The 24,020-nt window shown below is 55.2% G+C and overlaps 1 protein-coding gene across 1 annotated transcript; it reads left to right on the forward strand.

Moving 5' to 3' along the window:
• Positions 1-11,692: 11,692 nt before the first annotated feature.
• Positions 11,693-23,731, forward strand: BCL3 (BCL3 transcription coactivator). The gene is made up of 9 exons (XM_049787284.1): positions 11,693-11,963; positions 13,583-13,736; positions 20,784-20,892; positions 21,088-21,292; positions 21,413-21,501; positions 21,647-21,724; positions 22,862-23,029; positions 23,186-23,306; positions 23,411-23,731. Exons 1-9 carry the CDS (start codon positions 11,693-11,695, stop codon positions 23,596-23,598), a joined length of 1,383 nt encoding a protein of 460 aa, XP_049643241.1. The 3' UTR covers positions 23,599-23,731.
• Positions 23,732-24,020: the final 289 nt, after the last annotated feature.

Raw genomic sequence — 24,020 nt, forward strand, 5'->3', positions numbered from 1 at the left:
GATCTCTGCTGCTGACAAAGTCACCGCAGCTCCAAGATGCAGTCTCAGGCTGAGCCTGTCAGGTCCCCCTGGAGTTCCTTGGACATTTCTTCCTTTCTTGGGTACCCCTTCCCTTTTTGGGGGCGATGGGTGCACATCCAGCGGTGCTCAAGGCTTACTTCTGGCTCTGTGCTTAGGAATCACTTCCTGGAAGAGCTCAGGGGAACATGGGATGTCGGGGATCTCTTAACCAGGGTCCTTTGCATGTAAGGCAAGTTCCCTCTTCACTGTACTAGATAGATTGATATGTGATGTGATATGATATTATACGATTTGATATGTAGTATGGTATGATATTAAATTATATAATGTGGTATAATATGATATGGAATTGTATGATATAAAATTATATATGACATGGGGACCAGAGAGATAGCACAGCGGTAGGGCGATTGCCTTGCATGCAGCCCATCCAGGACGAACTGTGCTTCGAATTCCAGCATTCCATATGGTCCCCCGAGTCTGCCAAGAGCGATTTTTGAGCACAGAGCCAGGAGTAACCCCTGAGCACCACCGGGTGTGTGACCAAAAATAAATATATATATGTATGATATGATACAATATGATATAACATATAAAATGATATGATATATGGTATGATGTGATATTAAGTGTATAAAATGGTATGATATGATATGAAATAATATGATATGAGAAGATATATGATATGGTGTTTTATATGGTATATGAAATAATGATATATGGTATGATATGATGTGATATGCTATATAGATGATTTTTAGCCAACCCTGCTGGGGGTTCAATGCCCAAGCATGCCCCACCCCAGTGTTGGGGATTACTTAGCCAGGCTGGTAGCTCTCGGGGGGGGGGGGGCAACCTATCAGAGTCACATCCTCTGGTTCCCAGGGACCCCCCAGGAATGCAGCCAGCAATGATCCAGGGACCACATGGTTCCAGGGCTAGATCCTGGGGCAGCTGCATCTAAGACCTTCTGTCCTGCATCGAATCGAAGACTGTTGTTACCCCCGCCAGTGCCTTCCCCCTAAATGCATTTTGCTCAGTCCCGCTTGCCCCGCCGCCCCCTGGCTCCCTCCGATCCCCAATGCTGGTAGGGGACACATGACATGGTCCAGACCACAGAACCCACCAGAAGCGATTTCAGGATCTGAAACATACAAGACAGAGGATTTTTCCAGGAAGCTAACAGATGAAAGAAGACTCTTGGCATGACCCCCAAGGTCCAAGGGGCGAGTTCAGAGGGGGTGACCTCCCACACAGCCACCACAGGCTTCCCCAGGTTCCTGCAGAGCAGGACAAGGTGACATCTTATTTTCCTGGTATCCAGTGAGTCAGCATGCTGCCAGCTTTGTCACCAGCACAGATGACACTCCATGCCTATAAGGGCTCCTCTGGGGGGGGGGGCAGGAGCTAGAGGAAACCCCCCATGCTGAGAAACTTGGGGGATCAGGAGGCTGAGACTCCCAAGGCCTGGCTTGCAGGAGGAAGGACCTAGTGTAATCAACTTCTCTGTGTTCCCAGGGTGCTGTTTGCGGGTGGGAATGTAGGGGAACTTTTGTGGCTTTATTTTTAGGGTCTGCAGGAGAGAGGGCAGTGGGGGCTCAAACAGGGGAGTCAGGGAAGAGCAACCTCCAAGAGCAAATGGATGTTTGCTGTGTTTTACTTTTTGGGTCACACCCAACAGTGCTCAGGGCTTACTCCTGGCTCTGCACTCAAGGATCACTCCTGACAGTGCTCAAGGGACTCTGGAATGCCAGGGAACAAATCTGAGGTTGGTCTCGTGCAAAGCAAGCACCCTCCCCACTGTACTACTGCTCCAGCTCTTAGTAAAGATGTTTTGTTTTGTTTTAGGGCCACATCTGGCGATGTTCAGGACTTACTCTTGGCTCTGAGCTCAGAAATTACTTCTGAAAGGCTCAGGAAAACCAGGTCTTGTGAGTGGAAGACAAACACCCTCCCCTATTATAATTCCAATCCTAGCAATTAGAGTTTTAAGGGTTGCAGGGTCCCTCCCTAGGATTCCACTCTGCCCCCCACCCCAGAGAAAGGTCTTATTGATTGATTTATTAGTTTGGGGGTGGGGGCGACACCGGGCAGCGCTTAGGGATTACTCCTGGCTCTGCCCTTACAAATCATCCCTGGCAGGCTGGGGGACCCTGTAGGATGCCAGGAATCGAACCGAGTCCCTCCTGGGTCGGCCTGCATGCAAGGTAAATGCCCTACCATTGTGCCATCTCTCCGGCCCCATAAAGGAGGAATTGTTCCTGAAGCAGGGGAGACCCATCCCAGTTCCTGGAAGTTTGGTTTGGTGGGGGGGAGCATCCCTCCCTCCCAGATAAGTGTTAGCTCCTGGCTGAGTAGTGGGGGGTGGGCAGAGCTGACCCCACACTCTCAGAGCTGCTGATTTGGTGGCCAATTCAAACTGTGATGAGCTAGTCTGACGGAGGAGACAGAGCCAACCAACTTTCATTAGAAAGCTTTAGTCTGATAGAAGCTCCAGTCCAGTTGTGCAGCAAAGGGGGGGGAGGAGCAAGAAGGTCCCTTTTTATAGAAAGTCATTGTGCAAGACAGATGAGGGAGGCCTGCACTGAGTCTTCAGGAAGCACCAACAAGGAGGAGAGTCCAGAGGAGGGTGCAATTTGTCACCCTGACACCCACCCCACCCACCCCGGGGAGTTCCGAGCCTGATAAAAGGCAGGGTGTGCCCTGCTGATCGGGATGGCTGACCCATGAGACCTGCCTCATTCTTGGGGCTTTTCTGGTCTGGGGGAAGAGGAGGAGGAGGAGGAAAAAGGTGTTCTTTATTAGCCATAGACTCCTCTTCCTGAGTATGGACTGGGCACCCTACCGTAATGGGCACCCCAGTCCACAGGGCAGCTTCCTGTGTGATGGCAAAGGCCTTTCACCCTCAGACAGTCTGATAGGAGAGGCGGCTCCCTTTCACCTCCTCAACCTCTTCTCCTGGCTCCTTCCTCTCTTCCTGACTTAGTGATGCAGGGAAGAGACTAGCCCTGTTCTTACTTCTCTGTGCACCCACAGAAACACTGAACATCTGCAGGAGGGCACCCAGGATTTTTAGCCCAGGAGTCTTCTCCTCTGAGAAGATCAGGGTATGGAGCCTGAGCTTAAGCACAGCGGGGAGGGTCTTTGCCTTGCATGTGAATGACCTGAGTTTGATCCCTGGCATCCCATATGACTCTCAGAGCCTGCCAGGAATGATTCCTGAGTGCAGAGCCAGGAGTAATCCCTGAGCATTCCTGAGTGTTGCCCCCAAAATAAAAGACTAGAGTGGGGTCAGAGAGGTAGAAAAGTGGTAGGGCATTTGCTATGCATGTAGCTGACCCAAGATGGACGTGGGTTCGATCCTGGGCATCCCATATGGTCTCCCAAGCCAGGAGCAATATCTGAGTGCAAAGCCAGGAGTAACCCCTGAGTGCCATTAGGTGTGGCCCATAAAACCAAAAACCAACCAACCAAACAAACAAACAAACAAATAAAAGACCAGAGCATCTTGGTCTGTTCTCTGTCCCCTCACTTTCCTTGGTGTCTGTCAGATGCTGAGGAATGTGGAGGAGACGCCCTGTAAGGCAGCCGTTTGTGACATCTGTCCCAGCTGAATCACCTGGGTCTCTGTCTGGGCACCCCACTAAGCCCATCTTCTGACTCAGAAGGGAAACTGAGGCCCACAGCAGGGACATTCCTCCAAGGTCAGGAAGGGCCCATCCTCATCAAGGCTGTGGGGAGTCCCAAGGGTCACCAGTATCTCAAAGAAGCTGCACAGGGGGGCAGAGGGATAGCACAGCGGGAAGGGTGTTTACCTTGCACCTGGCAGACCTGGGTTTGATCTCCAGCATCCTATAAGGGTCTCGAGCCTGCCAGGCAGGAGCAATTTCTGAGGGCAGAGCCAGGAGTAACCCCTGAGCACTACAGAGAGGAAGAGGAGGAGGAGAAGGAGAAGATGAAGGAGGAGGAGGAAGAAGAAGTGATGGAAGGAGAGGAGGAGGAAGAGAAGAAGGAGAAGGAGAAAGAAGGAGGAGGAAGAAGAAGAAGAAGAAGAAGAAGAAGAAGAAGAAGGAGGAGGAGGAGAAGAAGAAGAAGAAGAAGAAGAAGAAGACGATGGAGGAGGAGGTTGAGGAGGAGGAGTAGGAGGAGGAGGAGTAGGAGTAGTTGAATGAAGGAGTAGAAAGAAGGAGGAGGAAGAAGAAGAAGAAGAAGAAGAAGAAGAAGAAAAAGAAGAAGGAGAAGGAGAAAGAAGGAGGAAGAAGAGGAAGAAGGAGGAGGAGAAGAAGAAGAAGAAGAAGAAGAAGAAGAAGAAGAAGAAAGGAAGAAGAAGAAGAAGAAAAAGAAGAAAGGAAGAAGAAGGAGAAGGAGAAGGAGAAAGAAGGAGGACGAAGAAGAAGAAGAAGAAGAAGGAAGAAGAAGAAGAAGAAGAAGAAGAAGAAGAAGAAGAAGGAGGAGGAGGAGGAGGAGGAGGAGGAGGAGGAGGAGGAGGAGGAGAAGGAGAAGGAGAAGAAGGAGAAGGAGAAGAAGAAGGAGAAGAAGGAGAAGGAGAAGAAGAAGAAGAAGAAGAAGAAGAAGAAGAAGAAGAAGAAGAAGAAGAAGAAGAAGAAGAAGAAGAAGAAGAAGAAGAAGAAGAAGAAGAAGAAGAAGAAGAAGAAGAAGAAGAAGAAGAAGAAGAAGAAGAAGAAGAAGAAGAAGAAGAAGAAGAAGAAGAAGAAGAAGAAGAAGAAGAAGAAGAAGAGCTGTAATGAAGAAAGGAAGGGGTGCAGGGAGCAGAATGGGGTGCAAGGGGGACCATCTGGGCCCAGATATCTGCCCAAAGGAGGGAGGCTAAAAAAATGGCGGACTCTACACCCTCTTGCAGAATTCGGCACTCCTGCGTGAGCATCTCCCACACCTGGGCCAGCTCATCATGGGGACTCCCCCAGCCAGCTGGAAGGTATCTGGAAGGGTGAGGTGAAGAGGCCTCAGCCCTAGGCCGGCCTCCAGCTGTTCTTTTTTTGGTCGGTTGGGTTTGGTTTTGGCTCTGCACTCAGGCATCACTCTTGGCTCGGGGGACCATATAGGATGCCGGGGATCGAACCTGGATCAACCAGGTACAAGGCAAACGCCCTCCCCGCTATGCTACGGTTCTGGCCCCGGCTTGCTCCTTTCTTAAAGGCGAGTCCTCAGGCCTCTCTTAGTTCCAGCCATCATAACAAAAGCATCTCCACGGATGGAGGATTGTCCCTGAGCTGCCCTTGCCAACCCATATTCACCCATTGGCTCTCCCAGCACCCCGGGGCAGCCTCTCTGTGCAGCCCATCCCAGAAGCAGGCTCAGAAAGGGTGAGCCGCTGGCCTGGGGCCACACAGCGGGCCAGAGGCTGAGCTGGGATTGGAATCAGAGAGGAGATGAGCTCACCAAGGCAGGCCCTACGGGAAGCTCCCAAAAGTTCTCTCGAACCCACATCCCCCACCATCAGGGGGCAAATGTCTCCTACCCAGCGACCCTGTCCCACCAGTGGAAGCACCATCTTCTGGGAGGGGGATGAGGGAAGGTGAAGGAGAAGGAGGAGGAAAGGGGAGGTCGAGGAGGGGAGGAGGCTGCGGGGAAGGGTGTCCGCTCCAGCCCTGCCAGGCCCTGTCGCAATCTCTGAGTCAGCGCTTTGGTGCGTGCAGACCGGGCAGGGGCAGAAAAGGGAAGATTAAGTCTTGGCTGCGACCCTGTGGGTTGGTCCCGCTTGGTGCCAGGGGGTTCCAGCAGCTGCCAAGGGGAGGGACCAGGAGGGTCAGGCCGTCCTGCAGGAAGCTGGCCCGCACCACCCCTCACGCCCAGAGCAGAGTTGGGTGCAGACCAGGGGACCTGCGGCTGGACCCAGACAGGACCAAGTCTGACCTTGGCAGGCCCAGTCCCTTCCGGTCCCGTCTCTGCTTTTTCCTCTTCTTTTAAAAAAAAATTTTTAATTGGTTTTTGGGTTACACCCGGCAGCACTCTGGGGTTACTCCTGGCTCTATGCTCAGAAATGGCTCTTGGCAGGCTCGGGGGACCCTATAGGATGCAGGATTTGAACCACCGTCCTTCTGCATGCAAGGCAAATGCCCTACCTCCATGCTATCTCTCCCTTCCCCTGCCTTTTCCTCTTCTGTCTGAATTTCATGCTAAGCCCCTGGAGTTGCTCCTCTTCCTTGGCTCCTGCGCACGCTCATGTACACACAAATTCGTGCAAACATATGCACACGCTCCTCATAGGGGGAGAAGTCAACGAGGCTGCACAGCTTCCTGCACAGACACAGGATTTGAACTCCCTGCCTCAGTTTCCCCCCCTGATCCCATCCCTTCCCCAGCAAGGCTAGGGCTTACATTTGAGAAGAGAGGTAGGAAGCATCTTCTCTGTGAAGACTCTGGGACTCATCTAGGGACTGCCCCTGCCTGCGAGGGGCCTCCCAAAGTGTAGGCCCAGAGAAGGGAGCCCCAGGCCCTAAGGGTGCAGGGAACCAAAGGGAATAAGGGGGGACCATCCCAGTTTCACTTCCTCTGTTCCCGACACATAATACAGCTCTTGGCCCTCCAAGGAGCATCTTGGAGGCCAGGGTAGGAATTGGAAACAAAGGCTTAAAATAAATTTTTTTTTCTCTTCTCAGATTGCTCAGGGCTTACTCCTGCGTGGCTCTGAGCTCAGGCATGACTCCTGGATGGACTTGCGGGACCCTATGGGGTGCTGGGGATTGAACCTGGGGTGGTTACGTATAAGGGGCAGCGCCCTACCCGCAGGACTTGAGAACTAGCCCAGTTTAAAATCATTTTTTTCCTTTTTTTGGTTTTTGAGCCACACCTCGGAGCTGCTCAGAACTGACTCCTGGCTCTGTGATTTAAAAAATTCACTCCTGGGGCCAGAGTAATAGCATAGGGGTAGGGTATTTGCCTTGCACACTGCCAACCCCAGATGGACTCCAGTTCAATTCCCAGCATCCCAGATGGTTCCCCAAGCCTGCCACGAACGACTTTTGAGCTCAGAGCCAGGAGTAACCCCTTAGCACTGCCGGGTGTGTCTAAAGTAAATAAATAAATAAATAAATAAATAAATAAACAATTCATGGTTGGCAGTGCTCAGGGGACCCTATGGACTGCCAAGGATCAAATCCCAGGTCAGTTCATGCAAGGCAAGAGCCCTTCCTGCTCTTCTTTGGCTCCAAGTTTTTAGTGGCCCAACTCTCTCTGAGAGCTGGGTCAGGAGTGATAGGTCATTTTGGGTTCTCCCTCAGTGTAGCCAGTGCAGTTGATGGGCCTGGCATGATGGTTAAAGGCACAGAGGAGCTAAAACTAGCCATCACTTCATTCATTTGTTCATTCATTCATTTGCAGCTTGGCAGAGACAAGAACAAGGTGTGCCTTGCCCACCTATCAGGAGCCCCATGTGCTTGAGAGACCGTGGGCTGAACGCAGTCGGTTTTGTGTGTTGAGCCCCAGTTTTCATAGCTGACAACCTGAGCAATGCCCTAAGTCTCCCCAAGACATCCCAGATTGGTTGTAACCCCAAAACATAGGTTCTGTTTTGGTTATGTTTGTTAGTTTTGGGGCTCACACCCGGCAGTGTTCAGGGGTTACTCCTGGCTCTGTGCTCAGAAATCGCTCCTGGTAGGCTTGGGGGACCATATGGGATGCTAGGATTCGAACCACTGTCCGTCCAGGGTTGGCCTCGTGCAAGTCAAACACCCTACTGCTGTGCTATCGCTCTGGCCCCAGCATAGGTTTTAGTTTGTTTGTTTTGGGGCTACACTTGGCAGTGCTCAGTAGTTACTCGTGGCTCTGTGCCCAGAAATCATTCCTGGCAGGCTCAGGGGATCATATAGGATACTGGGGATAGAACCCGGGTAGGCCACATGCAAGGCAAATGTCCTCCCTACTGTGCTATCACTCTGGCACTGCAAAAACAAAGTATTATCTCCCTGGCCCAGATTTGAGAGGAACCAGGTATGGGCTGCAGAGAAGACTCGTGCCCCAGCTGAGGCTGGGGGCCATGGGGACCTTGGCTTGCACCAGGCCTGGGCCCCCCAGAAGTTGTGGGAAGCAGGACAAATAGCAGCACTGCGGCACCTACTCTGGGAAGACTCTGGGACTCATCCAGGGACTGCCCCTGCCTGCGAGGGGCCTCCCAAAGTGTAGGCCCGGAGAGGGGAGCCCCTAAGGGTGCAGGGAACCAGGGGGAAGGAGGGGCCACCATCCCGGTTCCACATCCTCCGTTCCCGACACTGGAGGGAGGTACGAGTGCTGGGACTTTCCTGCAGGGCAGAAGATTCTGGGAAATTCGAGGCAGCTGCAGGGCGGGGCTGACTCCAGGCACCCCTTTTCCCTCCCTGCTGGGTCCCCCCCCCCCCAGTGCAGGGCCCAACCCTGCCCTCCACCCTCAGACCCTCAGATCTTCTTCCACTCTTCCCCTTCTGAGTGTATCAGGACACACAGGGCCCCTCCAAGTCACCCCTACTTCTCCTCCTCCCTCAGACCTGCTTAGAGGCCGCACCTCATCCTTCTAAGACCATCTCACCACACCCCCTTTTTCCTACTCTGCCCCCCCCACCCGTCCTGCACCATTTCACTGGCCGAAGTCAAAATACAGCAGGTAGGGGGTCAGCTTTGCACACATACAACTGGGGTTTGATCCCCCGACATTCCGTACAGTCCCCCCTACAAGTACTGCCGGGTCTGATCCCTGAGTGCAGAGCCAGGCATGATCCCTGAGCACAGACAGGTGTGGCCCCCCAATAAAGACCACCTCACTGCAACTTTCTCCTTCAGGCACTCACCTTCCTCCCTTACACCCTCACCTCTTCCATTAATCCCACTTCTTCCTCCTCCATGTGGGTGCAGACTTGCTCCCACATATGAACCCCTCTTTTCCAGTCTTCCAAGCCCCCTTCTGAGCCAAGCACACAATTAACTCCCAGTCCTGGCTCCCCCAGTTTACTGGGGAGAAAAAGGGGAGCTCCCTGGGCCTCCACAAGCGTAGTCCCATCCCTCGGGACTCCTCCTCTTTAGTACAGAGGTTGTGCTCCCACACCCACCCTTGTCCTGTGTTTTTGTTTTTTTTTTTTTTGGTTTTATTTATTTTTTTCATTTGAGGGTCACACCCAGCGGGGCTCAGGAATCATTCGCTACTCCTATGGGCTTGGGGACCATCTGGGGTGCTGCTAATCAAACCCAGGTCTGCTATGCACAAGGCAGTCACTCTCCCAGCTGTCCCTACCCACTGTACTATCTCTCCAGGCAGGGCCCCCTCCTGTGTTTGGGGGTTCCCAGAGGCCAGGACTGGGTGGGTGGGGATAGCAGCTCCCAGACTTTCCCTCCAGCCTTTCGGTGTGGGTTCCTTGAGAGTGGGGTTCACGGGCTCATGGTGCAGAGGTCTCCAGATGGGGGTTGGGGGGGGTGCTCGGCCTTACTTTAAACAGCTCCCAAAATTGTTCCCCAAAGCACCTTTCAAGGCTGCCAGGACAGAGAAGCCTTTGAAGGATTAAAGCAAATCAAAAATTGATGCAGGATTGGGTGATAAGAGTAAGAGTTTGTTGGTGCAACGGGTGCAGTTGGCATGTGAAAGGGGTCCAGTGGGCGCCCCCAGATGACTGTGGCTGGAGGGGAAGCGAAGGAGGAGGGAGGGGAAAGGGAAGGAGGGAGAGCCACAGCCCACAGCTGCTCCCCACATCCCGGGTTAACGAGCCACCACCGGGTGCGGCCCCAGGTTCGGGCAAAGTTCCTTCCTGGGGGGGCCCCCAGGCCTTACATCCACTTTCGGGAGCCCAGAGCTGCTCCAACGTTAAAACGACCTAGATGCATAGACGAAAAGAATCCAGGCAAGTCCAAAGACCGTCCTGCATGGACAAATCTGGGCACAACCCCACTGCAGGGGCCCCCCAGACCTCCCCAGGCCGCCTCCCATAACTCGATGACCTGGACACAACCCCAACGCCCGCCCCGCCCCTGGGAAATCCGGGAAAGCCCCGACTGGGGTGGGGGGGTGAACCCAACCTCCTCCTTGGGGCGGGGAGAAGGGTGCAGGGGAGGAGTCCGCCCCCCAATCTCCCCACCCCCACCCCCACCCCAAGCTCCAGCCTGCCTCTGAGTCATACCCCCAACCCGCCTGGCCTGTTCCCCACCCACCGGCTCCTCCCGGCATGAGCCAGGGAACTGAGGAGCAAGGTCTCAGAAGGAGGGGGGGGTGTCAACAGGCCTAGTGCATTCTCCCCCAGGCAAGGCAGGAGTCCCCAGGGTACCCCCAGTACAGTCCCTGACCCTCCTGCGGCTTCATTTGGGGGGGTCAAACCCCCTGTGATTGTGGGAGGGCTGTGCAAAGTCAGTAATCAGGCTCTGGGCTCCCATATGCAAAAACATTGCTCATTTGGGGAAGGAGGAAAAGTGCTCAGGGGTTACTCCCGATTCAGTGCTCAGGAGGCTGGAGAACAGGCCGCAGGCCCTCCCCTCACCATACCAAGGACTTAGCTCGCTCTCCCCACCAGCCACCTTCTCACTCCCACGAAGGAGGAAGCTGCCTGGGGAGGGAAGTAAATGCCTTGGCCAAGGCAGAGGAAGTGGGAGTTGGGAGACTCGAACCCGTGCCCAGCCCCCGCCCCAGGGCCTGTGGGAATGTCTGGGGTGGAAGGAGAGAGGCAGGGAGGAAGAAGAGGAGGCTCAGAGGCTGGTGTGGAGGTCGAGGGGGAGACATGGAGGAGAAACGGGGAGATAGACAGAGATCTCCAGAAAACGGATGGAGACAGAAGAAATCAAAGCAGAGGCAGCCGGAGCTGAGAACTTGGTGGGGGGCCCAAGTGTGGCCTTGTACGTGTGAGATCCTGGGTGGGTTTGGATCACCAGCACCTCCCGGGATAAAGCCAAAGAAGGAGGTAAAGGTTAAAGAAAAAGTGGGGTTTATGGGCCACAGTGAATTCAGAGGGGCCCCAAGAAAAGCCCAGGAGTGCCAAGGCAGAGTATGGAGAAAGAGGAACCACCTGCAGATGTAGGGGGTGCAGGAATGGAAGCCCTCCCCATATTGGGAGAAGAGAGAATCAAATAGCCCGGACCCCAGCAAAGGAGCATGCCCTGAGGTACCAGCTCCAAGGGATCCCCAAAATGCAAGGGGCTCCTATGTAGTGCCCCCCAGGTCTTATGCATGTTCCACACTCTATCAATCAGAGTGCTGCAGTGTGGGGTGGGGGGATACAGGCCCTGCCAGCCCCTCCACTTCCCTTCCTGGGGAGATTGCTCCAGGACTTGGGGAGGGGATGCAAAGGCCTGGGGTTGCATCCTGGGCATTGCGCGCTCCCCTGAGCACTGTGCCGGGAAAATGTCTACATCCCCCCAAATGTGGAAATCAAGAAAGGGGAGCAGCTGGGGACCCCGAGATCCGCACAGGGCCCAGCTAGAAGGACCTTGGGGATGGGCGGGGACCCCAACCCGGATCCCGCCTCCCGCCTCCCGGCTGGGGCGCAGAGGGCGGGGAGCCCGGCGGGGTGCAGGAAAGCCCTGGGGCGTTGGGGTGGCCCCGGTGGGGGGGCCGGGGGCGGGGTGCGGGCGGCGGGCACCGCCCCGGCCGACAAAAGTCCCTTCGGTTCAGCCGGCGGCAGGGGAAGTCCCGGCGCCCGCCCGGCGCTGCCACCCGCCCCGCGCCCCGCATCGCGCACCGCACCGCGGCCCACCCGGCGCCCCGATGCCCCGATGCCCCGCCGGGGCCATGGACGAGGGGCCCGTGGACCTGCGCACCCGGCCCAAGGCCCCCGCACACCCCGGAGCCGCGCTGCCGCTCCGCAAGCGGCCCCTGCGCGGGTCCGAGCCCCAGCCCGCAGCCCCCCGCGGCGCCCCCGGCCCGCTGCTCCCCGCCGAACCCCAGATCTGCGGCTCCGGGCCCCGAGCCGCCTCGCCCGCCCTGCCCGCCCAGCCACCGCCCGGCCTGGTGCGGCCCGAGGCGCTCTACTACCCGGGTAAGTACTGCCCGCGACAGACAGACAGACAGACAAGGGGTGCAGGGACAGGGCCCCTCATGGTGGACACGATCCTAGGGCCCCCCCAGATGCCCCTGGGGAGTTGGGGGACAGCCGCGGGCCTGACACCCGTAGCTGGGAACCGTTTGAGACTTGGGACTGTCACTGGAGCAGCTTCCGGGAAGCTGGATGCCTGGGGGGTTTGCAAATGTTCTTGGTCAGAAATGGGGTGCAGAACCCCGCTGGATGGATTTAAGGGGAGGGGGCTCCCGGTGAGCGGAGTCTGAGCTGCCATTGACTGGGAATTCTTAAATCTTAGGTGTTCAGGGATTGGGGGGTTAGGTTAAGGCAAAGGAGTGTTTGGAGGGGTTTTGACACATTTAAGTAGCTCTGTGGGGGTTTGGGGGAGCAGGAGAGAGACTTAGGAGGCAATGTATCATGAGGAAAAGGGGACTGTGGGGATTAAGGGGAATGGTGCCATTGTCGGCACCCCAATATCTGGGACCACAAGGATATGGGGGGCAGATCTATTATTATCCGGGGTTCTGAGATGTCTGAAGAACTAGATCCAAGATCTCCCCTGGGTTCCTAAGTCCCACAGCAGGCATTGGGGGCTTGGGGGCAAAAGTTAAAGAAAGAGTGGGGTTTATGGGCCACAGTGAATTCAGAGGGGCCTCAAGAAAAGCCCAGGGGTGCCAAGGCAGAATGTGGAGAAAGAGGAACCACCTGCAGATCTAGGGGGTGCAGGAATGGAGCCCTCCCCATACTGGGAGAAGAGAGAGAATCAAATAGCCCGGACCCCAGCAAAGGAGCATGCCCTGAGGTACCAGTTCCAAGGGATCCCCAAAATGTAAGGGGCTACTATGTAGTGCCCCCCAGGTCTATGCCCCACTCTATCAGAGTGCTGCATCAGGAGTGCGGAGGGGGGCCCCTGCCAGCCCCTTCCCTTCCTGGAGAGATCGATGGCCCACAGTGGGTACAAGTGGATTTGCTGGGCTGCCAGGGCCCCTCCAACAGTCTGACCTGCAGACTTCTGGCCCCACCCTCTCACCTTCTGACCCTCCCTGGTCCCCCAAACTCTCAATACTCTCACCCACACAGTAATAGTATTTCATCCCCACCTACCTCCATAGCCACAAGCTCGCTTGCTCGTGGGGTCCCCCTGCTGGGTGCTGAGGGGGTGTTAGCCACATCCTGGGGGAAAAATTTGCCTAGTAGGAGTTGGGGGTGGGATGCAGGCAGAGAGAAGTCAGAGTTCGGGGCTTTAGGGGACAAAAGTAGGGTTTTGAGGGGCCAGAGGGGTGGCGCAACGGTAGGGCATTTGCTTTGCAAGAGGGTGACCTAGGACGGACCAAGGTTTGATCCCCTGGCATCCCATATGGTCCCCCAAGCCTGGAGCCATTTCTGAGCTCATAGCTAGGAGTAACCCCTGAGCGTCACCAGGTGTAGCCTAAATCCACCCCAAAAGTAGGGTTTTGAGGGCTCAGGATGTGAAAGTGATGGAGGCTGTCTGGTGGGGGGGGGCTTGAGGACCCCAGATGAGGCGCCAAAGGGACCTGGGCACTCAGCGGGGAACAGGGACATTGCATCTCATCCCGGTCTTTCCTCTGCTCCTGCAGGGCCTTTGCTGCCTCTGTACCCCACTCCCACCATGAACTCCCCTTTTCCCCTGCTGAGCTTACCAACGCCCCTGTACCCCATGATGTGCTCCATGGAACACCCTCTGTCAGCCGATATCGCCATGGCCACCTTAGCCGATGAGGACGGAGACACGTGAGTGACAGTCCCCACAGGGAAGGGGTGTGGGAGTCAGGAGTCTAGGGGTCCTGGCTCCGCATCCTGGACTTGTGAATTCCCATCCTGTCTCCGCTGCTGGCCTTGTGACTCCTCTGGAAAAAAAATGGGGCACCCTAAGGGTACTCCTGAGAGCAGGGCTTCCATTTTTATTTCATTGTTATCCCCAAATGGAGAAAAAACATCTCATTGCTTCCCTGATGAACTCCCCTGCCTCTGGCCTAGCAGAGAGCCTGGTAGGTAGTTGACTATGGATGAAAATTATCTTTTTTATTTGTTTTTTTTGTTTTGTTTTGGTGCCTTACCCGGTGGCACTCAGGGGTTACTCCTGGCTATGCGCTCAGAAATCGCTCCTGGCTTGGGGGACCATATGGGACGCCGGGGGATCGAACCGTGGTCTGTCCTAAGTTAGCGCATGCAAGGCAGATGCCCTACTGCTTGCACCACCGATCTGGCCCCGAAAATTATCTTCTCATGAATAATATTATGACTTCAAATTAAATGTGTCACATAAAGATGGTAGAAATTGCCCTCAATGCAATACCCCCCCCACACACACACATACACACACACACATCTGGGCATCTGAATGTTGGTTTCTCCCTACTCAGTTTCTCTGCTTGGCCCAGTTAGGGCCAAGACCCAAGTGAAGGTTTCTAAGTGGATTTCAGAAAGCACCTTTTCATCCCTGTGGGTCTTAGATCTTAAAATGCTGAAAAACCTGGGCCCGGAGAGATAGCACAGCAGTGTTTGCCTTGCAAGCAGCCGATCCAGGACCTAAGGTGGTTGGTTCAAATCCCGGTGTCCCCCCCGTATGGTCCCCCATGCCTGCCAGGAGCTATTTCTGAGCAGACAGCCAGGAGTAACCCCTGAGCACCTCTGGGTGTGGCCCAAAAACCAAAAATAAAAAAAAAATGCTGAAAAACTTTACTCTGGACAGTGAAGCCCTAGGAAGCACTGGCTGTTGTTTTTTATGTTTTTAAATTTTGGCTCACACCCTGCTTTGCTTAAAGATCACTCCTAGCAGGTTCTAGGGGACTATATGGGATGCTGGGGTTCGAACCTAGGTCTGCTGTGTGCAAGGCATGGTCCCTACTCGCTGTACTTCAGCTCTGGCAGAAAACTGGTTGCTCTTATCATCAGCATGAGGACAATTTGGTTAGCTTCTATTAGAATCTCAGCCAGCTACTTTCTTGCCTCAGTTTCCCCCTGTTAAAACCAGGGTGCTTGGGGTTGAAGCGATAGCATAGCAGGTAGGCTGTTTGTTTGCCTTTCAAGTGGCCAACCTGGGATCCATCCCATATGGCTACCTAGGCACCGCCAGGAATAATTCCTGAGTGCAGAATTAGGAGTAACTTTTGAGCACCGCTTTGACCCCCCCAAAAAATCATGGGGCCAGAGGATAGTCAGTGAGAAAGACACATGACTTGTGCATGGGTGACCCAAGTTCAATCCCTGGTACTCTATCAGCTCCCCCAAGTACTGCCAGAGGGGGGATTTCTGAACACAAAGCCAGGAGTAAGCCTTGAGGTGGGTGAGCCACCTCCTCAAAAAAAATACACCCCAGAACCTTGTGAGGTTCTCTGAGAGGAAGAAACCAGATGATTTGCATAACATAGTCCTCCAGGGATTGGTTTGGGGACTGGCAAACCATGATGGGACGATCGATCCAATCAGTACCTTCAGGAAGAGAGTAAGGGTGTCTCTAGTGATGTGACATTTCTGAGCCTCAGTTTCCCTCTCTGGAAATCTGGGCTCCTACCAGGGTTTACAGCAGTAAGCTTCAGGGCCATGATAGGTTTCCACAGAGCAGAGTCCCTAAAACGGGGCAGACACAGCCAATGTTGGCGCAGGAGAGGGGCGCTGAGGGAACAGAGAACCCCTTCCATACCCCCATACCTATCTATATAGAGCCCTGCTTGTGCTTGGGAGGTGAGCTCAAGAAAGTGACCTCATTTTATCAGCTGCTCCAGGGCTTGGAACTAAAGCATTTATTTGCCTTGCTGGAGGACAACCTTGGTTCCTTTCAATCCCCAGCTCCATATGGGGTCCCCTAAATACCAGCCCACCAGGAATGGTTCCTGAGCACAACAGAGCCAGGAGTAACCCCTCAGCACCACTGGGGGTAGTCTAAACCCCCCCTTCAAATCTTAGTACATAAATAAAGGATTGGGGGGACTAGAAGGATAGTACAGCAGATGAGAGGTTACTTGCCTTGCACACAGCGGATCAGGGTTCAATCCCTGGCACCCCCAAGCACTACCTGGAATGATTCCTGAATGCAGAGCAGGAGTGACTCCGTGTGTGTGTGTGTGTGTGTGTGTGTGTGTGTGTGTGTCTGTCCAAACGAAAAAAATTTTAAATAAACAATTCTATCAACTGCTTTCTCCATGCTGGGGAGGGGTGGTCAGGAGGGTCCCCTGGGAAATGGATTTCACAGGGATCTACTCTTCCCCCCCCCACCAGGACAAATGGTTAGGAGCCTCACAAACACTGCAGAACTGGACCTGCCACACCGCCTCCAGCCCCCCCTTTCTCCCCCAAAGCAAACAGTTCTGCCTCAGCTGCCAGTTGGGGGAAATCCCTTCCCGCAGGGCCTGACCGCAGCCCAGCTGCTTGGCCTACCCCACGTCACTCTCACAGCCACCCCCTCCGAGCTCCCTAACCTTAACCCCTTCCGCTGGGCCGAGCCCTTACCGGAATGGGCTCCCGACTCCTCCTGGGGGGGGGGGGTGGAGATCCCACCTGCAGGGTCTAGGACCCCAAAGCTCATCCCCAAAACTGCTTGCACCTTGGAGACCTCAAGGCTTCTAGGGACTGAAGGAAGCAAGCAAGAAGCAAAAAGCCTGGGGGCATATGGACCCCAAAAAGCAGACATCAGGGTGTTCAGAGAGCAGAAGTGAGGGGTGTCCTCAACTTTTGGGGGGTGTATGAGAAAGTGTGTGGCTGACACCTTTGGAATTGAGATAAGAGGCATTAGGGAAGTGTGCATGAGCAAAGTTGGGGGGGGGGTGTCCCTGAAGGTCTTGGGGGTGTGGAGGCTGGAGATGGGGGGGGGCTCAGAAGCCAGTTTGGAGTCTAGCCTGGAGGCTGGAATTGCAGAGGTGTGTGTGCTCAGGATGGAGGGGCCAGACACACTCCCCTAGGGGAGCTGGCTGGCTTTGGGTGGGACACCCCCTTCCGCTGCAGCCCTAAGCTGGAAGTCGGGGTGGCCGGGGTAGATCCCCGCCAGGCTTCCCTCCCCTATGCAGGAAGCGGAGCCCCGCCCCGAGGACCTGTTACTGGAAGTCCTGGCTGGGCTGCCCCTCCCGTCCCCACTTCCTCCAGGCCCGCCCCCCACGGCCCTTGCGTTTATGGGAACTTGGGGCCTCTGGGTTTCTCTGAAATCATTCGCTCCCCTGCCCTCGCTTAACCCCGCCCGGCGTCCTGGGAGACGCAGGGCGGGATGGGGGCCCTCCCCTGGGGCCCCTCTCTTGCCAGGTCCCCCCTCCTCCCAGTATTTGCTTCTGCCTTCTTCAGGGAGCAAAACAAAGGGAGGCCCAGAGTGCAATTCAATAATGGGCCCTCCTGGCCTCTTAGCTGCAACCCCCCCAAATCTTCTAAGGAGCCCCGTTTCAGATATGTGGGTGGGACCCGAGAGACAGCCCGGCGAGTAGTGGTAGTTGCACCCCACCCAGATTCAAGCTCTTTCATCCCATAGATTTCAGGGTTCAAGCTACTCCAGGTGTGATGCCCTGAGTGCAAAACTGGTAGTAGTAACACAGCCAGGTGTAGAGTAATCCAGATCCCCATGGGAAAAAATTAAAAAAAAAAAAATGTGGGGCCGGAGAGATAGCATGGAGGTGGGGTGTTTGCCTTTCATGCAGAAGGATGGTGGTTCGAATCCCAGCATCCCATATGGTCCCCCGAGCCTGCCAGAAGCAATTTCTGAGTGTAGAGCTAGGAGTAACCCCTGCCGGATGTGACCCAAAAACAAACAAACAAACAAAAAGGCAAATGTAAAGCCAGAGAGATGAGCGCCTGCCTTGCATTGCTGCTGGCTGACGTGGGGTTGTTCCCCAAAACTACGTAAGGTGGGGCCGGGCGGTGGCGCTGGAGGTAAGGTAAGCCTTACCTGCGCTAGCCTAGGAGACGGACCGCGGTTCGATCCCCCGGCGTCCCATATGGTCCCCCAAGCCAGGAGCGACTTCTGAGCGCATAGCCAGGAGTAACCCCTGAGCGTCACCGGGTGTGGCCCAAAAACCAAAAAAAAAAAAAAAAAAAAAAAAAACTACGTAAGGTACCTGATTTCCGTCAGGAGTTAAGTCCTGAGCACAGCTCCCCGTGACCCCCTCCAAAAAATAAATATAAAGATAACTGAGAGTACAGAAAAGAAGGCACTTGTTTAACATGTGGCCAGTCCTGATTTGAATCCTCAGAACCACATATGGTTCCCCCAAGCACTTCTAAGAGTGAGCCCCAAGCATAGAGCCTGAAATAAGTCCTGACAAGTACTGGGTGGAGCCCCAAGCCTCCCTGAATAGAAATAAAATAATAAATTAGTAAGTAAATAAATCAAGATATGTGGTGGAAGATGGTTCAAAGGGAGTGATAGTACAGCAGGGAGGGTGTTTGCCTTGCCTGTGGCTGAACCGGATTCGATTCCCAGCATCCCATATGGCCTCCCCTGAGCACTGCCAGGAGTAACTCCTGAGCACCACAGAGTGTGGGTCAAAACCCCCAGAAAATAAAAACCAAAGGGTTAGTCTGCATGCTTTGCATGCTGGATCCCTGGCGTTTGATCTCCAGCACTGCAAGGTTCCTATGTAATGTGATCCCAAAATCACACATAAACTGTGGCCAGATTAGTAGCAACTGGCACCATATGCCTGAACATTGTCAGGCATGACTCCTGACACAGAACCAGGAATAACCTGAGTATCACCAAATGTTTCCCCTCTCATAAAAAAAAAAAAAAAAAAAAAAAGAAGGGCCAAAGTGATAGCACAGCGGTAGGACATTTTGCCTTGCACGCAGATGACCCGGGACTGACCCAGGTTCAATTCCCCGGCATCCCATATGGTCCCCCGAGCTTCCCTGAAGCAATTTCTGAGTGCAGAGCCAGGAGTAACTCCTGAGTGCTGCTGGATGTGGCCCCAAAACAGAGAGAAAGAGAGAGAGAGAGAGAGAGAGAGAGAGAGAGAGAGAGAGAGAGAGAGAGAGAGAGAGAGAGAGAGAGAGAGAGAGAGAGAAAGAGAGAGAGAGAGAGGAAATGTAGATTCAAGAACCCAAGAAGAGCCCCGGGGCAGGGATACTTGTGAGAGACTGGCATAGCCTGGTAATGGGTCTCCCCAAAAAGAGTAGATTCAAGATCTCTGGTCTTATCTGCAGTGTGGCTGAGAAGGCAGATGTGGGCGGGAGACTTATACTAGGGTTAAGGTGCTTGGCTTGCGGGTGGCCTTGTGGTTCATTCCTTCTCACCACACATAGCCCTGCCAGGACTGGCGTCTGAGCACAGAGCCAAGAGTAAGCCCTGAGCACTGCTAGGTGTGACCCAGAGGGCAGAAGGAATAGTTCTAGTGAACGGACTTTGTCAATGGGGAAAGAAATCCAGCTTGGGACCCGGAGAGATAGCACAGCGGCGGAGAGATAGCACAGCGGCATTTGCCTTGCAAGCAGCCGATCCAGGACCAAAGGTGGTTGGTTCGAATCCCGGTGTCCCATATGGTCCCCCGTGCCTGCCAGGAGCTATTTCTGAGCAGACAGCCAGGAGTAACCCCTGAGCACCGCCGGGTGTGACCCCCCCCAAAAAAAAAAAAAAAAGAAATCCAGCTTGGATTTTCACAGATGCAAAACTCTGGCCAATGACTCTGAATTGCCCAAACTAGCAGGCTCCATCGTCCTCACTGTCAGTCTTGTGCCCTCGGAGCACACATACACACACACACACACACACACACACACATACACATACACACCATGGTCATCCCAGCTGGCCCTTGGCTCTCAGTGCTGTTCCAATATGGGCCCCAGAGAAGCAGTTTTCAGCCCAAGTCCTGGAGAGCTGGAGAAGTGGGGTACCTCTGTGATCTATGCAGTGTCTCAGGTGGCCTCCCCTAAGACTACTGCAATTGAGGGGCTTTCAGAATCAGGGCCACCAGGTTGCATTTTTTCTGCAACACTAACCAGTCATCGGATGCCCAGGAGAGCCACTGCCTCCACTTACTTGCCTCCTTCCAGCCACCGAACCCGGAACCACATCCTGGCTGGGCCCACCTGGTTGTTCTTTGGTCTGGTTTCGTTCACTTTCGGGACCACACCTGGCCCTAATCCACCTCCCTTCTAGGTAAAATGTCATCCATCAGCTTGGCTGCCACCTGGCCCTTGGGTCTCTGGGGCTGGAAATGGACACGGTGGTCAACTGAACCCCCTGAAGGTCCTCAAGAGCTTGAGTCACCCCTTTCCCCCCCTCATTTCTCAGGCCAGAAAATGTTGCCCAGAGGCATGGTGCTTGGAGGAGGGTACAGTGCCACTGACTCCAGAGACTCAAGTTTCTTTTTCTTTTTTTTTATTTTGGTTTTTGGGTCACACCCGGTGGTGCTCAGGGGTTACTCCTGACTCTGCACTCAGAAATTGCTCCTGGCAGGCTCTGGAGACCATATGGGATGTCGGGATTTGAACCACCGACCATGCAAATGCCCTATTGCTGTGCTATCTCTTCAGTCCCGAGACTCTCATTTTTAAAGCACCCATTTAGCTCTGGCATAGGGCAGAGACTGGAGGGTTCTGAGGTGGTGCTGGGGAGATTCAGACAGAAAAGAAGCCACTTTGCAGTGTCAGGGACTCGGTAGAGGGAAATAAGTATAGTAGAGACAGGGGTGAGTAGAAGGGACTTAGCTGCATGGTAGGGGCCCCACCGTGTGATACAGGGGCTCTGGGGTGGGGGTGGGGAATCTAACAGTTCTCACACATTGGAGTAAGTGAGCATTGCAAGGCTGATGTGAAGAGGAGCCCCCTCCTAATGTCTGCGATTCCCCCCACTCTCAGGCCACTCCACATCGCCGTGGTTCAGGGAAATCTACCCATTGTGCACCGGCTGGTCGCCCTCTTCCATCACGGAGGCCGGGACCTGGACATCTACAACAATCTACGGCAGGTGAGGGGGGCCCAGAAGTCCCGAATTTGAGGGAAGATGGGCCCGATGTTGAGGTTTCTAGGTCTGCAGGAGGGGTTGCTTTTTATATTTCTGCATCCCTGGAAAGCCTGGGAGTAGTGACCAAGTTGGGGGGGGGGGGCGGCTCCAGGCTGGTTCTGAGCTGCATTGGATCCTGATGAGTCTCTATTGCTCCAGACCCCACTGCACTTGGCTGTGATCACTACATTGCCGGCTGTGGTTCGGCTCCTGGTGATGGCTGGAGCCAACCCGATGGCACTGGACCGCAACGGGCAGACGGCTGCCCACTTGGCATGCGAGCACCGCAATGCCAACTGCCTGCAAGCCGTGCTGGACAGCGCTGCCCCCGGCATGGTGGACTTGGAGGCTCGCAATTTCGATGGTAAGCATCAACTTGGAGGTATGGACTGCGGCGTCAGGCAGGTTCTGGAATCTTTATGGGGTACTGGGGGTGACCAGTACCCCCAGAAATATGATTTAATGGAGCCGGCCTGTCTCTTAGGGCTCACAGCCTTGCATGTGGCCGTGAATACCGAGTGTCATGAAGCTGTCAAATTATTGCTGGAGCGTGGAGCAGACATTGATGCAGTGGTGAGCATGAGCAGTCCTAAAGGGATGGAGCCTGGAGGTACCTGGGTGGGCCTGGTTGGTGGCCGTGGCCTATGAGCATCTAATAGGTTTGAGATGAGGGAGCCTGTGGCTGGGCTGGTCTCAAAGACCTTTTCTCCTGCTGCAGGACATCAAGAGCGGTCGCTCACCGCTCATCCATGCTGTGGAGAACAATAGCCTGAACATGGTGCAGCTGCTACTGCAGGTGGGTCCAGTTCCTGCCCTTGGACTCTTGTCACCCTTTCCTCTGGCACCAACTTGCTCCTGTCGCTGGCACTGACCCTGCCTGCTAGTTATTTCTGGCCTTGCTTCTGGCTTCGCTTCCAGCTCTGAGTCTTCCATCTGGGCCCCATTTGTCAACTGATTGACCTCGCATCTCCCCACTAGCCCACAGTCCGCAAATCTGCTCCTATTCTTCCCTACCCCCCCAAAAAAATACAGCTCCCCCACTCACCCAGTGATCACTTTGCTGAGCCTGCCAACCTGCTCTGGCTTAAGCTCTTTGCCCGGGCTGGGTCCCAAGTATGCTGCAGATCTTCTGGAAATTTATCCTCCGTGATTCCGCTCCTTTATGCACCCAACTGAGGCCTACTGCAGGCAGATCTAGCACTCCATCTCTTGCTTCCAGATGTCACCTGTCCCCAGCCTCACCTGGTTTTGATCCAGGGTCTGCCTCTCTCAGTCTATCCGCCAGCCTTCAAAATGGTCCCATCCAGGCCCCGCCCTCGACCTGACCACACCTGTGAACTCCGCCCACAACCACGCCCACCCCCAATAATGCCCCTCCCTCTAAGGCCACGCCCCTTTCCCGGCCATTCAGACTGTCCTGGGCCCATGCCCATCTCCCCGGCTCTGCAGGCTCTGCCCTAATAGGCCACGCCCAGTTCCCCATCCAATCAGATTCCATCCTGGGACCACGCCCATCTCCCCACCCACATGACTCCTCCCTCTAAGGCACGCCCCTTTCCCAACCAATCAGATTTTCTGGGACCACACCCATCTCTCCACCCACATGACTCCGCCCTCTAAGACCACGCCCCCCTTCTCAGCCAATCAGACTTCGCCCCTGGGCCAGCCCGTGACCACGCCCATTTCCCCACCTCTGCAGGCTCCGCCCTCAGAGGCCACGCCTCATTTCACCAACCAATCAGATTTCGCCCTGGGACCACGCCTATTACCCCCCCAGCTCTGTATATTTCACTTCTAAGGCTCCGCCCATGGCCACACCTACTTTCCTTGTGGACCCGCCCCCTCTGTCACGCCCCCTGTCCCTGTGCTCCCGAGCGCATCTCCGGGCGCGGGTCTTGACGCCCCCTCTTCCGATCCGCTCCCCGCCCCGCAGCACGGCGCCAACGTGAACGCCCAGATGTGCTCGGGCAACTCGGCGCTGCACTCGGCGTCGGGCCGCGGGCTGCTCCCGCTCGTGCGCACCCTGGTCCGCAGCGGCGCCGACAGCGGCCTCAAGAACTGTCACAACGACACACCACTTATGGTAGCGCGCAACCGCCGGGTGAGTGCTTGCGGGGTGCGGGGGCGCTGGAGGGACGTCGAGGCACGCGGGGAGCAAGTGATGCGCCTGCTGTCACCGGCTTCTAAGGTGGCGGGGCTCGCCCAGGCAGGAGCCTCGAGAGCCTGGTGCCTGCTGATGGCCCCCCTCGGCCCACAGGTCATAGACATCCTGCGGGGAAAGGCCACGCGGCCCCCCGCGCCTGCACCCCAGCCTGAGCCCTCCCCGGAGCGCGGGTTCACCCCCTCTCCTGAAAGCAGCGGCCTCCTCAGCTCCAATGGTGAGACAGCCAGCCACCCCAGGCTTGGGGGGTGAACCCCAAGATTCCCCCATATAGGGAAACCATCTCAGACCCTCACGACCCCTTTTTCTGTCCCCCCACAGGTCTGCTGTCCGCCTCGCCCGCCTCTTCGCCTTCCCAGTCTCCTCCCAAGGATTTCCCCGGATTCCCCCTGGGTCCCCCCAGTTTTTTCCTTTCTCCCTCCTCTCCACCTGCCTTCCTGCCCTTTGCCGGAGTCCTCCGAGGCCCTGGCCGGCCAATGATCCCCTCCCCAGCTCCAGGAGGCAGCTGAGAGGAATGGGGAGGGCAGATGTCGGACTCATACGGAGGGACCCCCCCCCCCCCAGGCCCAATAGGGCCAGCCCTCCTGGAAACTGTGAAGCGCTCATTCTGCCCTCCCCCACCAATCTTTGGGACCAGGATTTGCACAGGCACACGCACCTACTCTACCCAACCTCATCTCTGAGCACTGTTCTACGGAGCCCTCCCCAGGACTCAACTCGTGACCGCCCTTTCTGGCCTCAACCCCCACCCCGTGATTCTCAGGCACCCGTCTCCCACACTCTCTGCAGTTCTACCAAAACTAGTTCTTCTCCCCGGAGCTGGTGGAAGCAGGGGACCCCCATTCCCCTTTTGCCTGGAACCCCATTAGCGGGCAGGGAGAAGGGAGCTGGGCTGGACACTGATAGCAATGTAAATTATTAGATCTTTTGG

The sequence above is a fragment of the Suncus etruscus genome, chromosome 14 (genome assembly GCF_024139225.1).
Source record: "Suncus etruscus isolate mSunEtr1 chromosome 14, mSunEtr1.pri.cur, whole genome shotgun sequence".
Classification (NCBI taxonomy): Eukaryota; Metazoa; Chordata; class Mammalia; order Eulipotyphla; family Soricidae; genus Suncus; species Suncus etruscus.

Coding starts and splice junctions, on each gene's coding strand:
- BCL3 (XM_049787284.1), top strand. CDS start 11,693: ATGCCCCGATGCCCCGCCGGGGCCATGGACGAGGGGCCCGTGGACCTG. Junction 11,964..13,582: donor CGAGGCGCTCTACTACCCGG/GTAAGTACTGCC, acceptor CTGCTCCTGCAG/GGCCTTTGCTGCCTCTGTAC. Junction 23,030..23,185: donor TGGTAGCGCGCAACCGCCGG/GTGAGTGCTTGC, acceptor CTCGGCCCACAG/GTCATAGACATCCTGCGGGG.